This window comes from Orcinus orca, chromosome 13 (assembly GCF_937001465.1).
Source record: "Orcinus orca chromosome 13, mOrcOrc1.1, whole genome shotgun sequence".
Taxonomy (NCBI): domain Eukaryota; kingdom Metazoa; phylum Chordata; class Mammalia; order Artiodactyla; family Delphinidae; genus Orcinus; species Orcinus orca.
This window is the reverse complement of record NC_064571.1, coordinates 51,643,014-51,659,826: the sequence shown is the minus strand read 5'-3', so window position 1 is coordinate 51,659,826 and position 16,813 is coordinate 51,643,014. Positions and strand designations below refer to the sequence as shown.

General features: G+C 41.9%; 1 protein-coding gene across 2 annotated transcripts in view; it reads right to left on the bottom strand.

Annotated features, from left to right (window-relative positions):
* FSHR (follicle stimulating hormone receptor) overlaps positions 1–16,813 on the bottom strand; it is a 166,767-nt gene that overhangs the window by 19,099 nt on the left and 130,855 nt on the right. Inside the window, exons 5-6 of one of the 2 annotated variants that reach the window (XM_004264960.1) lie at positions 5,732–5,803; positions 4,477–4,554 (exon numbers count right to left, since the gene is read on the bottom strand). In XM_004264960.1, the coding sequence (XP_004265008.1) occupies positions 4,477–4,554; positions 5,732–5,803 (150 nt within the window). The remainder of the gene's footprint in view (positions 1–4,476; positions 4,555–5,731; positions 5,804–16,813) is intronic. The other variant, XM_004264961.2, reaches the window with a different exon arrangement.

The following is a 16,813-nucleotide window of genomic DNA, read 5'->3' as shown; positions in this document are numbered from 1 at the left end:
GCCAGTTAGCTGAAAATCCACACAGGAGTAATGCAAGTCTTTCAAAACATTAGCAACCAATTGGTGGCTTCCGATGGCCAAGAAGTGTCTGTGCATCCCAAGTCCTGCCTGCCCCACGCCTACCCAAGTGTCCCCAGCACATCCAGCCTCCTGACTGATTTGTCAGCGTATTCCCTGGGGGGTGACAGTCGCTGGAGCAGCTGCCGCTAACCTATGGGAGGTGGATCCTGGGGGTTTTGGATCAAACAAAGGGGTCAGCAAACTTTCTATAGGAGGCCCAATAGTAAATTTTAGGTTTTGTGGGGTTAAAAAGCAAAATGAGAATATTATTGTTACATAGGTACTTTATATAGGTACTTATAAAACAATTGCCACGAAATTTTTATTGACCAAACTTAAAGTATAATAGTAATAATTGAGCACAATTTTTTTTTGTAGTATAGGTCTACTATTGAAAAGAATGAATTTTTTTTGTTGGGGGTAACATTTTGCTTCATTTAGGTTTAGTGTTTGTGTTCCCTACCATCAAAATCTTCACTTATAAAAGCTAGTCCTAGATCAGGGACCAGATGTGCCCCATTGGGTGTAGTTGGCTGACCCTTAACCCAACAAAAGCAGTGTGCAAATCCATATGAGCTCTACTAACGTTTTTTCTATAGACTAGATAATTAACACTTTCTGCATGTATATGTCATGCAAATAGATGTTGCTATGATTAAATAAAATGCAGACTAATTTAAAAGAATTATTGTATTTAAAGTAGCCCTTTGTCTTTATGGATTTTCTTAATAGATGCCATCACATGGGGAGCGGGTGGCAGTTTTTGATGTCAACAGATCAGCACACAAAAAACATACTGTGTACAGAATTCTTGCCCTGGGTTTACATTAGGCTGTAAGACTCTCAAACTACTACCAGAGAAGCTGATATTTATCACCTATATGCCTAGTTTCTCAAGAGAGGTAGTGCTGGTTTTAAAACCAACCTCATGATGATGGTGACGACAAACAGGGCAGAGCGTCAGCTAAGGAGTAACTGAATCATGCTTTCCTTAGTCGTTTTGTTCTGTCCCTTCCCTGGTGTGTTCGCTCAGTGCAGGCTCTGGAGGCTCCAGAAGCAGAGTCTGCCCTCATCCTAAAGAATGAAGGTGCTGGGGGACCTGGTCCATGAAATCTCCTTGAGGGGCAGGCAAGTGAGATGGAAGCCAGCTGAGGAAGGGAGGAAACGCACAGGAAGTGAGCAGTTCCTGTGGCCGGGCTGTGCTGGGAGATGGCACACATGTAACCTCATTTCATCTCTTCTGAATTAGCCCATTCTGCTGGTCGGCCATAGCTAGGTATTTCCCTGTTCACAATTTCTGGTTGCAGGGCAGAGTAGGGGTGGCTGCTAGCCAGGTGTGATAATCCTTCATTGTTGGGCTGTTTTGAAAACAATATATATTTATATATATAGAACAGGGCTTCACGATTTTGAAAGATGCCAATGTATAGAAAGCTTTTCCAGTCATCAGAGCCATTTTGCCAGGCTTTTTTTTTTTGCGGTACGTGGGCCTCTCACTGCTGTGGCCTCTCCCGTTGCGGAGCACAGGCTCCGGACACGCAGGCTCAGTGGCCATGGCTCACGGGCCCAGCTGCTCCGTGGCATGTGGGATCTTCCCGGACCGGGGCACGAACCCGTGTCCCCTGCATCGGCAGGCGGACTCTCAACCACTGCGCCACCAGGGAAGCCCCAGGCTTTTTTTTTTTTTCCCTGAGGACCCGTGGATGTCCCCAGGAGGAGAAAGTGCCCCTGCATCCAGACATAGCGCCTGGACTAAGCACAACTGGAGACTTAAATTGTGGTGAGTGTGGATCTTCTGATTCTGTTATCTATGGATTAAGGGCCATCTGAGGTTAAAAAAAAAAAAAAAGACGCATTTCTCACAAATGTGAATTTATCCTTTAGAGACATGTCTGAGAAATGCTGACTCTTAAGAAAGCTGTCCTCGCTAGGAGAGTATGCTCTCAGCTCTGGGGAACCACACAGTGTCCGTGGACAGGAATCAGTGAAGAGTGGCTATGATCTCTATGCTTCTTTTGTAGTTTTGGGCTTGCAGGACACTCTCCAAAGTTCTTATTTCCTGAAATTCTTTTCCTCCACTTGGGAAAAGTTAAGACTAGGTAGATCAGGGCAGGTTGCCTTCTGTCTTATGTTCTGGACAAAAAGGATGTGTGTCAGTATGCAAAACTGTGAGAACATTATTAATACAAACGGACTTTTTAAAAAAATTGAGATAATGGACATCTAACATTGTATTAATTTCAGGTTACCACTTATATATTTTCTATAAAAATACTCTGGGAGTTCCCTGGTGGTCTAGTGTTAGGACTCTGTGCTTTCACTGCTGTGGCCTGGGTTCAATCCCAGCTCAGGGAACTAAGATCTCACAAGCCGCGTGCCACAGCCGAAAAAAAACTGTATTAATAAACTTGCCACATGAACTAATTTTGAATCACTATATTTAAAAATGACACATATGTTTAGAGCAACTTTCTTTTTTTAATATAAATTTATTTATTTATGGCTGTGTTGGGTCTTCGTTGCTGTGTGGGGGCTTTTCTCTAGTTGCGGCGAGCGGGGGCTACTCTTTGTTGTGGTGTGTGGGCTTCTCATTGCGGTGGCTTCTCTTGTAGTGGAGCACGGGCTCTAGGCACGCAGGCTTCAGTAGTTGTGGCATGTGAGCTCAGTAGTTGTGGCTTGCGGGCTCTAGAGCACAGGCTCAGTAGTTGTGGTGCACGGGCTTAGTTGCTCCATGGCATGTGGGATCTTCCCGGACCAGGGCTTGAACCTGCATTGGCAGGTGGATTCTTAACCACTGCACCACCAGGGAAGTCCCTAGAGCAACATTTAAAGAAGCACAAGCGTCCAGGTACAACTGATTACATTTATCACTAATCTCCTCCCTCCATTACGTAGCCAAGGAGTCCTTTTACTGCAACACACCAGGCCGGTATTACGCAGGTACTCACTATTTTCCAAAAGTTCCTTTTTAGTGTTTTTTTTTTTTTTTTTTTTAACCTCCTTGGCCTTGAAGATTCTGTTTCCTCTGCTCGTCCTTTGCCAATGCTGTGGCTAAATCCCACTCGTTTTTTAATGGCCATCTTCGACCCAACATCCTTTCTCAGCCACCTTCCTTCCCTCATTTAATTCTTCCTTCAAGCCTCGCGTCAAATCACATTATACCTTCTTTATGCTTAGAACAGTTGCTTTTATTTTGCACATATTTCATGTGCTTTCCTTTGCTTTCCCTTTCTCTCATACTTCTCACACCCCATCAACTCTTTCCAACACACACACACACAGAGATTCCAAATATCATGAGCATATTAAGTGAAAGGATTAGGTATTACCTACAATTTTGTCCCATTACTATGTACTCTGAGTACAGGCCTTTGATTTTATTTTTTCCTTCATACATCCTATTTCTCTGCTAATCTCTTTCAAACCTTTTCTGTTGTTCTCTGTAATAAATTTACATCAAATACTGTGCTTAGCTTTATTCTTCAGTATGTTCTCATCTCTGCCTACAGTTTCTCTCTGGCCCCTCCCACCACCTTGCTCCTTTTTTTTGTTTTTTTATATAGATGGGTCTCTAAATCATATTATTGCTTTGAGAAGGACTAAAATTCTTTCTGGACTAGAACTTACCTTTTGTACATATCAGCATATTGAAACACATGTATATTTTTTAAAAAAACACAACATTGGTGAAATGTAAAGAGAAAATACTTTTCTTACAGATGTAATTGCAATTACCAGTTCCCCAAATGTCATTCTATGCATCTAACTTCCATGGATCCCACAAACACTTGGGTACCCCCTAGTGCCCTGTTTCTTGGCCATCTCGGGAAGTGCGTAAACTGCCACGCAGGCTACTGGCACAAACAATTAGAAGGTAGTCCGTTAATAATGCAGAGTGCACTTAAAAACTTTCCCAAAAGTCAGAGAGATTAACTCAAGCTCATTAAAAAACGTGATTGTTTCAAGAAAATGAGAAGTCATCTTATATGCTCAGCGTGGGGCTGAACAGAAGCTGCTTGGCATGGTTATGAGGGAATATCCATGTCTTCTTGATTCAGACTGCTTCTTGGTCTTTTTCTTTGGGCAACAGAAGCCTTGCCAGGCAGTAACTAGCTTTATTGATGCGTGAGTTGTTCTGGCCCTCAGAACAGATGTTGCATCACAGGAGACCATCATTCAAAGAGCAATTTTAAATACGTGAATTGCACCACAGAATCATACATTATTAACATGTCTCCATGTTGTGATTTGGAAATGTAAAGATGGGAAATGAGAGAAGAACACAGAACCAGAGAGAAACTGGAAAGGTGAAATGCCAAAGTTACCCAAACAATAAAAGGAGCATACCATTATGAGAAAGAAATCATTACAGGAAAAACCAAATGTTCCTCCACTGGAGTTTTTTCCTTTACTTACAGAATCATACTTTCAAAACTTAGCCCCACGAAAGAATTTCTTTCAACTGTGTGGATATTTATATTATCTTGAATGTCTCTAGAAGAAAGTACAGACAAATTAGGTATTTATGTCAGCTCCACTCCATGTCACCTCCCCACAAGCAGTCTACTTGGCATGGTGTAGTCTTTAGCTGAGGTAATGTTGGAATAGCTGTTGTTCTGAAGGTTGATGAGCTCAATGTTTGGGAAGTGAATGGCATCTCATTTACCTTTAGTATATCAGTTCTTCTTAACAGTGGAATTGCAGACATGCAGCCTCTTCCCTCTCTGAAAGTCTTCTTAGCTAATTCAACTGTGCTGAGGTTCTAACAGACTCATTTGTTACCCTTGCCTCCACAGTTGGTACCTGATCAATAGGACAGAGTCACTTAAGCTGACCTTTCATCTCCAGACCAAACTTCTCCATCCACCTTACTTGGGCCTTCATCTTCCTCCATCTCAATCCCCTTCTCAAAGCTAGTTTCCTTCCTCTGTTCTCCTTGGGTCACAGAAATTTTTATCATTGGTTTTTCTCCTCCTGACTGAAAGGATGAAGAAAGTCTCGGTTTTCTGTTTGTACCCCTCATCCTCTGAAGCTTCCCTGTTGGGTCTGATCTAACATGTAAATGTAAAAGGAGTAAATTGCTTGGAACAATTTGAGAAATGGGGGATATTTTCTAGTTTTCCCTCTCCCTCCCTCTCTCCTTCCTTCCTTAGCTCATTGCATCTCTTCCCTACCTCTTCCTTTTGGGTCTGTCCAGATTCTTACAATTTCACTATTGAAAATAAACTTGCTATTATACGTTGCCTTTTCTCTTGCTCTTTCAAAATACATCATCATTAACACTTCACTGTGAGTTTGTCAGGTGGTTTCTTTATGCTTAGGGCAGCATGGGAATTCTGGAGGGAAGAGGAGACGATGGTGGAAGACAAAGGGGGTTACAGGAGGGAGGTGGGTAAGGTACTAAATAGTGAAGAAAGGGGAGACGTCCTGATTTGCTACAAGCTGGCTCTGTTGACAACTGTCTTACTGAGGAGCCTGCTGACTTTCTCCAAACTGAGATTAGCTGGTCTTAAGGTAAAACCGAGGACACTTGCTGTTTGCCTTCCTACCTCTGCTCACCCAGAGCAACATCTTTGGAAGATGTAGACTACACAGTGCATATTACAGGCCCAGAGGCTGTTGGGCAGGACAGCTATCGAGTAAAGAGTTGGTAACCACTCTTCAAACTTACAGTAACACCTTTTGGAGAGATTGAATCTTGTGAACAGCTGGCAAGTGCTTAATACCTGTGTTGGATATTAACCTAGAAAGAGACAAACTGAGAGTGAGTGAAAAATGAAACTGGTTATTTTAACAATTGCTAGAGTCTAAGCTTTCCAAATTCAAAATATCAATTTTGAGCTTTCAGAAAAACCTACCAGAAAATCCCATAATACACCTGAATCATGCTAATGTTTTCTATTTTAAGACTCTAACCAGGATATAGGAAGCTACTGATACCTTAGAGAAAGGAAACTTACACTTCAGGCACAAAGATCTGCTAGTATACCACAAGGCATACCTTTTTTTTTTTTATTAACATCTTTATTGGAGTATAATTGCTTTACAATGGTGTGTTAGTTTCCGCTTTATAACAAAGTGAATCAGCTATACATATACATATGTTCCCATATCTCTTCCCTCTTGTGTCTCCCTCCCTCCCACCCTCCCTGTCCCACCCCTCTAGGTGGTCACAAAGATGATCTCCCTGTGCTATACGGCTGCTTCCCACTAGCTATCTATTTTACGTTTGATAGTGTATATATGTCCATGCCACTCTCTCACTTTGTCACAGCTTACCCTTCCCCCTCCCCATATCCTCAAGTCTGTTCTCTAGTAGGTCTCTGTGTTTATTCCAGTCTTGCCCCTAGGTTCTTCATGACCTTTTTTTTTTCTTAGATTCCATATTTATGTGTTAGCATACGGTATTTGTTTTCCTTTCTGACTTACTTTACTCTGTACGACAGACTCGAGGTCCATCCACCTCACTACAGATAACTCAATTTCGTTTCTTTTTATGGCTGAGTAATATTCCATTGTACATGTGCCACATCTTCTTTATCCATTCATCTGTTGATGGACACTTAGGTTGCTTCCATGTCCTGGCTATTGTAAATAGAGGTGCAATGAACATTTTGGTACATGACGCTTTTTGAATTATGGTTTTCTCAGGGTATATGCCCAGTAGTGGGATTGCTGGGTCATATGGTAGTTCTATTTGTAGTTTTTTAAGGAACCTCCATACTGTTCTCTATAGTGGCTGAACCAATTCACATTCCCACCAGCAGTGCAAGAGTGTTCCCGTTTCTCCACACCCTCTCCAGCATTTATTGTTTCTAGATTTTTTGATGATGGCCATTCTGACTGGGTGTGAGATGATATCTCATTGTAGTTTTGATTTGCATTTCTCTAATGATTAATGATGTTGAACATTCTTTCATGTGTTTGCTGGCAGTCTGTATATCTTCTTTGGAGAAATGTCTATTTAGGTCTTCTGCCCATTTTTGGATTGGGTTGTTTGTTTTTTTGATATTGAGCTGCATGAGCTGCTTGTAAATTTTGGAGATGAATCCTTTGTCAGTTGCTTCATTTGCAAATATTTTCTCCCATTCTGAGGGTTGTCTTTTGGTCTTGTTTATGGTTTCCTTGGCTGTGCAAAAACTTTGAAGTTTCATTAGGTCCCATTTGTTTATTTTTGTTTTTATTTCCATTTCTCTAGGAGGTGGGTCAAAAGGATCTTGCTGTGATTTATGTCATAGAGTGTTCTGCCTGTGTTTTCCTCTAAGAGTTTGATAGTGTCTGGCCTTACACTTAGGTCTTTAATCCATTTTGAGCTTATTTTTGTGTATGATGTTAGGGAGTGTTCTAATTTCATACTTTTACATGTACCTGTCCAGTTTTCCCAGCACCACTTATTGAAGAGGCTGTCTCTTCTCCACTGTATATTCTTGCCTCCTTTATCAAAGATAAGGTGACCGTATGTGCGTGGGTTTATCTCTAACCTTTCTATCCTGTTCCATTGATCTATATTTCTGTTTTTGTGCCAGTACCATACTGTCTTGATTACTGTAGCTTTGTAGTATAGTCTGAAGTCAGGAGCCTGATTCCTCCAGCTCCATTTTTCGTTCTCAAGATTGCTTTGGCTATTCGGGGTCTTTTGTGTTTCCATACAAATTGTGAAATTTTTTGTTCTAGTTCTGTGAAAAATGCCAGTGGTAATTTGGTAGGGATTTGATTAAATCTGTAGATTGCTTTGGGTAGTATAGTCATTTTCACAATGTTGATTCTTCCAGTCCAAGACCATGGTATATCTCTCCATCTATTTGTATCATCTTTAATTTCGTTCATCAGTGTCTTATAATTTTCTGCATGCAGGTCTTTTGTCTCCTTAGGTAGGTTTATTCCTAGATATTTTATTCTTTTTGTTGCAGTGGTAAATGGAAGTGTTTTCTTAATTTCACTTTCAGATTTTTCATCATTAGTGTATAGGAATGCCAGAGATTTCTGTGCATTAATTTTGTATCCTGCTACTTTACCAAATTCATTGATTAGATCTAATAGTTTTCTGGTAGCATCTTTAGGATTCTCTATGTATAGTATCATGTCATCTGCAAACAGTGACAGCTTTACTTCTTCTTTTCCGATTTGGATTCCTTTTATTTCCTTTTCTTCTCTCATTGCTGTGGCTAAAACTTCCAAAACTATGTTGAATAAGAGTGGTGAGAGTGGGCAACCGTGTCTTGTTCCTGATCTTAGTGGAAATGGTTTCAGTTTTTCCCCATTGAGGACGATGTTGGCTGTGGGTTTGTCATATATGGCCTTTATTATGTTGAGGAAAGTTCCCTCTATGCCTACTTTCTGGAGGGTTTTTATCATAAACGGGTGTTGAATTTTGTCGAAAGCTTTTTCTGCATCTATGGAGATGATCATATGGTTTTTCTCTTTCGGTTTGTTAATATGGTGTACCACATCGATTGATTTGCATATATTGAAGAATCCTTGCATTCCTGGAATAAACCCCACTTGATCATGGTGTATGATCCTTTTAATGTGCTGTTGGATTCTGTTTGCTAGTATTTTGTTGAGGATTTTTTTTTTTTTTTTTTTTTTTTTTGCGCTACGTGGGCCTCTCACTGTTGTGGTCTCTCCCGTTGCGGAGCACAGGCTCCAGACACACAGGCCCAGCGGCCATGGCTCACGGGCCCAGCCGCTCCGCGGCATGTGGGATCTTCCCGGACCGGGGCACGAACCCGTGTTCCCTGCATCAGCAGGCGGACTCTCAACCACTGCGCCACCAGGGAAGCCCTTGTTGAGGATTTTTGCATCTATGTTCATCAGTGATATTGGCCTGTAGTTTTCGTTCTTTGTGACATCCTTGTCTGGTTTTGGTATCAAGGTGATGGTGGCCTCGTAGAAGGAATTTGGGAGTGTTCCTCCCTCTGCTATATTTTGGAAGAGTTTGAGAAGGATAGGTGTTAGCTCTTCTCTAAATGTTTGATAGAATTCGCCTGTGAAGCCATCTGGTCCTGGGCTTTTCTTTGTTGGAAGATTTTTAATCACCGTTTCAATTTCAGTGCTTGTGATTGGTCTGTTCATATTTTCTATTTCTTCCTGATTCAGTCTTGGCAGGTTGTGCATTTCTAAGAATTTGTCCATTTCTTCCAGATTGTCCATTTTATTGGCATAGAGTTGCTTGTAGTAATCTCTCATGATCTCTTTTATTTCTGCAGTGTCAGTTGTTACCTCTCCTTTTTCATTTCTAATTCTATTGATTTGAGTCTTCTCCCTTTTTTTCTTGATCAGTCTGGCTAGTGGTTTATCTATTTTGTTTATCTTCTCAAAGAACCAGCTTTTAGTTTTATTGATCTTTGCTATTGTTTCCTTCATTTCTTTTTCATTTATTTCTGATCTGATTTTTATGATTTCTTTCCTTCTGCTAGCTTTGGGGTTTTTTTGTTCTTCTTTCTCTAATTGCTTGAGGTGCAAGGTTAGGTTGTTTATTCGAGATGTTTCCTGCTTCTTAAGGTGGGCTTGTATTGCTATAAACTTCCCCCTTAGAACTGCTTTTGCTGCATCCCACAGGTTTTGGGTCGTTGTGTCTCCATTGTCATTTGTTTCTAGGTATTTTTTGATTTCCTCTTTGATTTCTTCAGTGATTACTTCATTATTAAGTAGTGTATTGTTTAGCCTCCATGTGTTTGTATTTTTTACAGATCTTTTCCTGTAATTGATATCTAGTCTCATGGCGTTGTGGTCAGAAAAGATACTTGATACAATTTCAATTTTCTTAAATTTACCAAGGCTTGATTTGTGACCCAAGATATGATCTATCCTGGAGAATGTTCCATGAGCACTTGAGAAAAATGTGTATTCTATTGTTTTTGGATGGAGTGTCCTATAAATATCAATTAACTCCATCTCGTTTAATGTATCATTTAAAGCTTGTGTTTCCCTATTTATTTTCATTTTGGATGATCTGTCCATTGGTGAAAGTGGGGTGTTTAAGTCCCCTACTATGAATGTGTTACTGTCGATTTCCCCTTTTATGGTTGTCAGTATTTGCCTTATGTATTGAGGTGCACCTATGTTGGGTGCATAAATATTTACAATTGTTATATCTTCCTCTTGGATCGATCCCTTGATCATTATGTAGTGTCCTTCTTTGTCTCTTCTAATAGTCTTTGTTTTAAAGTCTATTTTGTCTGATATGAGAATTGCTACTCCAGCTTTCTTTTGGTTTCCATTTGCATGAAATACCTTTTTCCATCCCCTTACTTTCAGTCTGTATGTGTCTCTAGGTCTGAAGTGGGTCTCTTGTAGACAGCAAATATATGGGGCTTGTTTTTGTATCCATTCAGCCAATCTGTGTCTTTTGGTGGGAGCATTTAGTCCATTTACATTTAAGGTAATTATCGATATGTGTGTTCCTATTCCCATTTTCTTAATTGTTTTGGGTTCGTTATTGTAGGTCCTTTCCTTCTTTTGTGTTTCTTGCCTAGAGAAGTTCCTTTAGCAGTTGTTGTAGAGCTGGTTTGGTGGTGCTGAAGTCTCTCAGCTTTTGCTTGTCTGTAAAGGTTTTAATTTCTCCATCAAATCTGAATGAGATCCTTGCTGGGTAGAGTAATCTTGGTTGCAGGTTTTTCTCCTTCAACACTTTCAATATGTCCTGCCACTCCCTTCTGGCTTGCAGAGTTTCTGCTGAAAGATCAGCTGTTAACCTTATGGGGATTCCCTTGTGTGTTATTTGTTGTTTTTCCCTTGCTGCTTTTAATATGTTTTCTTTGTATTTAATTTTTGACAGTTTGATTAATATGTGTCTTGGCGTATTTCTCCTTGGATTTATCCTGTATGGGACTCTCTGTGCTTCCTGGACTTGATTAACTATTTCCTTTCCCATATTAGGGAAGTTTTCAACTATAATCTCTTCAAATATTTTCTCAGGCCCTTTCTTTTTCTCTTCTTCTTCTGGAACCCCTATAATTCGAATGTTGGTGCGTTTAATGTTGTCCCAGAGGTCTCTGAGACTGTCCTCAGTTCTTTTCATTCTTTTTTCTTTATTCTGCTCTGCAGTAGTTATTTCCACTATTTTATCTTCCAGGTCACTTATACGTTCTTCTGCCTCAGTTATTCTGCTATTGATCCCATCTAGAGTACTTTTAATTTCATTTATTGTGTTGTTCATCGTTGCTTGTTTCATCTTTAGTTCTTCTAGGTCCTTGTTAACTGATTCTTGCAATTTGTCCATTCTATTGTCCATTCTATCTCCAAGATTTTGGATCAACCTTACTATCATTATTCTGAATTCTTTTTCAGGTAGACTGCCTATTTCCTCTTCATTTGTTAGGTCTGGTGGGTTTTTATCTTGCTCCTTCATCTGCTGTGTGTTTTTCTGTCTTTTCATTTTGCTTATCTTACTGTGTTTGGGGTCTCCTTTTTTGCAGGCTGAAGGTTCGTAGTTCCTGTTGTTTTTTGTGTCTGTCCCCAGTGGCTAAGGTTGGTTCAGTGGGTTGTGTAGGCTTCCTGGTGGAGGGTACTAGTGCCTGTGTTCTGGTGGATGAGGCTGGATCTTGTCTTTCTGGTGGGCAGGTCCACGTCTGGTGGTGTGTTTTGGGGTGTCTGTAGACTTATTATGATTTTGGGCAGCCTCTCTGCTAATGGGTGGGGTTGTGTTCCTGTCCTGCTAGTTGTTTGGCATAGGATGTCCAGCACTGTAGCTTGCTGGTCGTTGAGTGAAGCTGGGTGCTGGCCTTGAGATGGAGATCTCTCGGAGATTTTTGCTGTTTGATATTATGTGCCGCTGGGAGGCCTCTTGTGGACCAGTGTCCTGAAGTTGGCTCTCCCACCTCAGAGGCACAGCACTGACTCCTGGCTGCAGCACCAAGAGCCTTTCATCCACAGGGCTCCTTAATTTGGGATGATTCCTTGTCTATTCAGGTATTCCACAGATGCAGCGTATATCAAGTTGATTGTGGAGCTTTAATCCGCTGCTTCTGAGGCTGCTGGGAGAGATTTCCCTTTCTCTTCTTTGTTCTCACAGTTCCCAGGGGCTCAGCTTTGGATTTGGCCCCGCCTGTGCGTGTAGGTCGCCGGAGGGCGTCTGTTCTTTGCTCAGACAGGACGGGGTTAAAGGAGCCGCTGATTCGGAGGCTCTGGCTCACCCAGGCCGGGGGGTAGGGAGGGTCACGGAGTGCGGGGCGGGCCTGCAGCGGCAGAGGCCGGCGTGACATTGCAGCCTGAGGCGCGCCGTGCGTTCTCCCGGGGGAGCTGTCCCTGGATCCCGGGACCCTGGCAGTGGCGGGCTGCACAGGCTCCCCGGAAGGGCGTGTGGCTAGTGACCTGCGTTCGCACACAGGCCTCCTGGCGGCGGCAGCAGTGGCCCTAGCGTCCCATGTCCGTCTCTGGGCTCCGCACTCTTAGCCGCGGCTCGCGCCCGTCCCTGGAGCTCTCTCAAGCAGGGTTCTTAATCCTCTCTCCTCGTGCACCAGGAAACAAAGAGGGACGTAAAAGTCTCTTGCCTCTTCGGCAGGTCCAGACCCCTCCCCGGACTCTCTCCCGGCCAGCCGCGGCGCACCAACGCCCCGCAGGCTGTGTTTACGCCGCCAACCTCAGTCCTCTCCCAGCGCTCCGACAAAAGCCGGAGCCTCAGCTCCCAGTCCCGCCCGCCCTGGCGGGTGAGCAGACAAGCCTCTCGGCTGGTGAGTGCCGGTCGGCCCGATCCTCTGCGCTGGAATCTGTCCGCTTTGCCCTCCGCACCCCTGTTGCTGTGCTCTCCTCCGCGGCTCCCAAGCTCCCCCACTCCGCCTCCCGAAGTCTCCACCCGCGAAGGGGCTTCCTAGTGTGTGGACACTTTTCCTCCTTCACAGCTCTCTCCCGCTGGTGCAGGACCCGTCCCTATCCTTTTGTCTCTGTTTAGTTTTTTCTTTTGCCCTAACCAGGTACGTGGGGGGTTCCTTGCCTTTTGGGAGGTCTGAGGTCTTCTGCCAGCGTTCAGTAGGTGCTCCGTAGGAGTTGTTCCACGCGTAGATGTATTTCTGGTGTATCTGTGGAGAGGAAGGTGATCTCCGCGTCTTACTCTTCCGCCATCTTCCCGGAAGTCAATAGTCTTTATTTTAAAGTCAATTTTGTCTGATATGAGAATTGCTACTCCAGCTTTCTTTTGATTTCCATTTGCATGGAATATCTTTTTCTATCCCCTTACTTTCAGTCTGTATGTGTCCCTAGGTCTGAAGTGGTTCTGTTGTACACAGCAAATATACGGGTCCTGTTTTTGTATTCATATAGTGAGTCGTGTCTTTTGGTGGGAGCGTTTAATCCATTTACATTTAAGGTAATGATCGATAGGTATGTTCCTATTCCCATTTTCTTAATTGTTTTGGGTTTGTTATTGTAGGTCTTTTCCTTCTCTTGTGTTTCCTGCCTAGAGAAGTTCCTTTAGCATTTGTTTTAAAGCTGGTTTGTTGGTCCTGAGCTGTCTCAGCTTTTGCTTGTCTGTAAAGGTTTTAATTTCTCCGTCAAATCTGAAGAGATCCTTGCTGGGTAGAGTAATCTTGGTTGCAGGTTTTTCTCCTTCATCTCTTTAAATATGTCCTGCCACTCCTTTCTGGCTTGCTGAGTTTCTGCTGAAAGATCAGCTGTTGTTCTTATGGGGATTCCCTTGTGTGTTATTTGTTGTTTTTCCCTTGCTGCTTTTAATATGTTTTCTTTGTATTTAATTTTTGATAGTTTGATTAATATGTGTCTTGTCGTGTTTTTCCTTGGATTTATCCTGTATGGGACTCTCTGTGCTTCCTGGACTTGATTAACTATTTCCTTTCCCATATTAGGGAAGTTTTCAACTATAATCTCTTCAAATATTTTCTCAGTCCCTTTCTTTTTCTTTTCTTCTTCTGGGACACCTATAATTCGAATGTTGGTGTTTTTAATGTTAATGTTATCTTAAAAAAAGATAAATTAACATCCAAAAGCAGCTTGCAAGTAGAAAACAGAATTTTCCTAAATCATCCCCTGTTTCCAATTTCCACATACTCTTTGAAGAACTGCCTCTTCTCCAAGTGATTCTGTTGAGATTAGGGCATGAGTTCCATATCCTTTGACCTCAGAGTATGTATGTGACCTAAGCTGGGCTCATCAGACCCTCTCCTGGGAAACAGTTGAAGGTTGGTTACAGATGAGTCCACTGATACCATCACTGTTAAGTGAAAGTCCACATATTTCTACAGCTGAGATTTCCAGAGCTATATTGGATCATTTCCAAGGCCTGTGTGTCTTGGCCTGGGTTCCCCAGGAAGCGGAGCCTGAGATAAAAGCTGGCTTGCATTTAGTATATTTGATAATATGTGATCAGAGTTTGGGACAGGTGGAATGAAACAGAGATGGAAGAAAGGGAATCAGTACAAGAATGAGTTATTGTACTGTATTGAGTTGTCGACCACTACTAGTGACTGGTCTTTAATGCCAAGGACTTGACTTAGGAGATTTTCAAAGTGGGTATCAGAACTATTGCTCTGAATGGGGGAAAAGGGGAGGCATTTATCCACAGACTAGTATTTCCTGTTGGTGGAAGGTATCCCCATGGTGTTAAGTCCACTCTGACGTGCACACTTGTGGGTACCCAGCAAGTTCCTACTGGGCATCACTTACAGTGGTGTAGAAGAAGCCCCAGGACTAGAAATGAGAGGTACACAAGGCCAGAGTAGCTGCTCTACAGTTGAAATTAAGCTGCATTAAGCTGGTTGAAATTTGGGTGGAACTGGCTTCCATAGCAGTGGTGAAAAAGATTTTCAAGTTGACCCATGACAGTTGTCTGACACACTGTTCTTCAGTATTTCCCAGGCTCCTGTAGGTTACTCAGAATCCTTACAGTTCCTTCCCACTCCCATTTCCCTTTTCTCTGTGTGCCTTACCTAAGACAAAGTTGGTCTTAGTTGCCTGCAATCTAACGAACCTTCACTGGTGCACTCATCATTGTGAAAGATCGTGTGTCTTTTGGGTTTATGATTCTAGAGGAGACTTTAGTGTGTTGTTCTCTGCTTCTGTCTTCAGAAAGCCAATGCATTCTCCCTACAGGTCCCTGAGAACCTGTAATGGTTCTCAGATGTTTTGCTCCTTCTTGGTTCCCAAGTGATCCACACAGAACCCATTTTGGTCAGTTCTTCCTTTGATTATTTCAGTAGCCCTTGAGATCGTCTCCCATTGTTTATTTGTGGGAAAGAGCTGTTAACGTGCTTTTGTTAGGAATTTGTTGTGTTATTTACTTAAAAAATTTTCACAGTGAAAAATAAATTGTTTTGTGTAGAGACCTGAGTGAACACAAGCATGTACAGCTATTTAAATACTGGCACACTCAAGATACAGCCAAGTTCCAGAACCCTCCAAGTTATGTTGTGTTGCCCTTTGTAGTTACCTCTCCTTCTACTTCCTATTCCTACCAACCACTGATCAGTTTCTATTTCTATAATTTTGCCTTTTCCAAAATGTCATATCAGTGCAATCATATGTTATGGAACTTCTTTCATACAGTATAATGCATTTGAGATTCTTCCATGTTATTGTATGTATCAGTAGTCCACTGTTTGTTTTTTTTAATATTTATTTAATTTATATTGGCTGCTCTGGGTCTTAGTTGCGGCATGCATGTGGGATATAGTACCCTGACCAGGGTTCGAACCTGGGCCCCCTGCATTGGGAGATGGAGTCTTACTTGGTGGACCACCAAGGAAGTCCCAGTAGTTCGCTGTTTTTTATTGCAGATTAGTCTTCCATTGTAAGGATATACCACAGTTTGTTTATTCATTCGTAGGTTGAAGGACATGTAGGTTGTTTCCAGTTTTTGTGATTATAAAAAAGCTGCTTTAAACATTTGTGTATAGTGTGTGTGTGTGAGTGTGTGTGTGTGTGTGTGTGTGTGTGAGAAAGAGAGAGAGAGACAGAGAGACAGAGACAGAGACTGAGACTGACAGGGAGGGAGGGAGGGAGGGAGAGAGGGAACATTTCTACTTTTCTTGGGTAACTACGTATGAGTGGGATTACTAGGTCGATGGTAAGTGTATGTTTAACTTTATTGGAAACTGCCCAACTGTTTTCCAAAGTGGTTCTACCATTTTGCACTCTCACTAGCAATGTATGAGCGTTCTAGTGGCTCAACATCCTTTGGTTATTTTAAAAAGTATATTCTTTGAATATAAAAGGAATACATATGTATTGTGAAACTTATGGAAAATATGGAAACATCTACAGCAGACAGTAAAAATCACTTCTAGTTTCACTACCCAGAGATAGCTTCTGTTAACATTTGGAGTTTGAAGTTTCTAACCAAAACAAATAACTTCCATGATTGCTCTCCACCACCTCTGAGTTTCTACTCAGAGAAGTTCCAACAGAAACATTGCCATAACTAAATATCTGCTAGCTTGACACAGGCTTATTCTACATTTGTTATATAATCATATCCAGCCTTCTACTATTTTTAGATCTCTTCCCATGGGTCTATGCAGTATTCTTTTAATGAGACATCAAAGCAAGGACCATACTTAATATTCTTTGACAATCTATACTACTGGTGCAGATTGGGAATACAGTATGTGCTCATAAAATACTAGGTTAATTGGTTGTTGGTTCTAAAACATTTCTTGCTTCTGTCACGAAGAATGTATTAAAACGCTTATGCAGTGAATTTACTTGTCAGGTATCACGGATACTTGGGGTAATTAATCTTAAACAGAGGCAAGGAGGTCTGGAGGCCAGGGATCAGGAGAATGTACATGCCAGCTCTGGC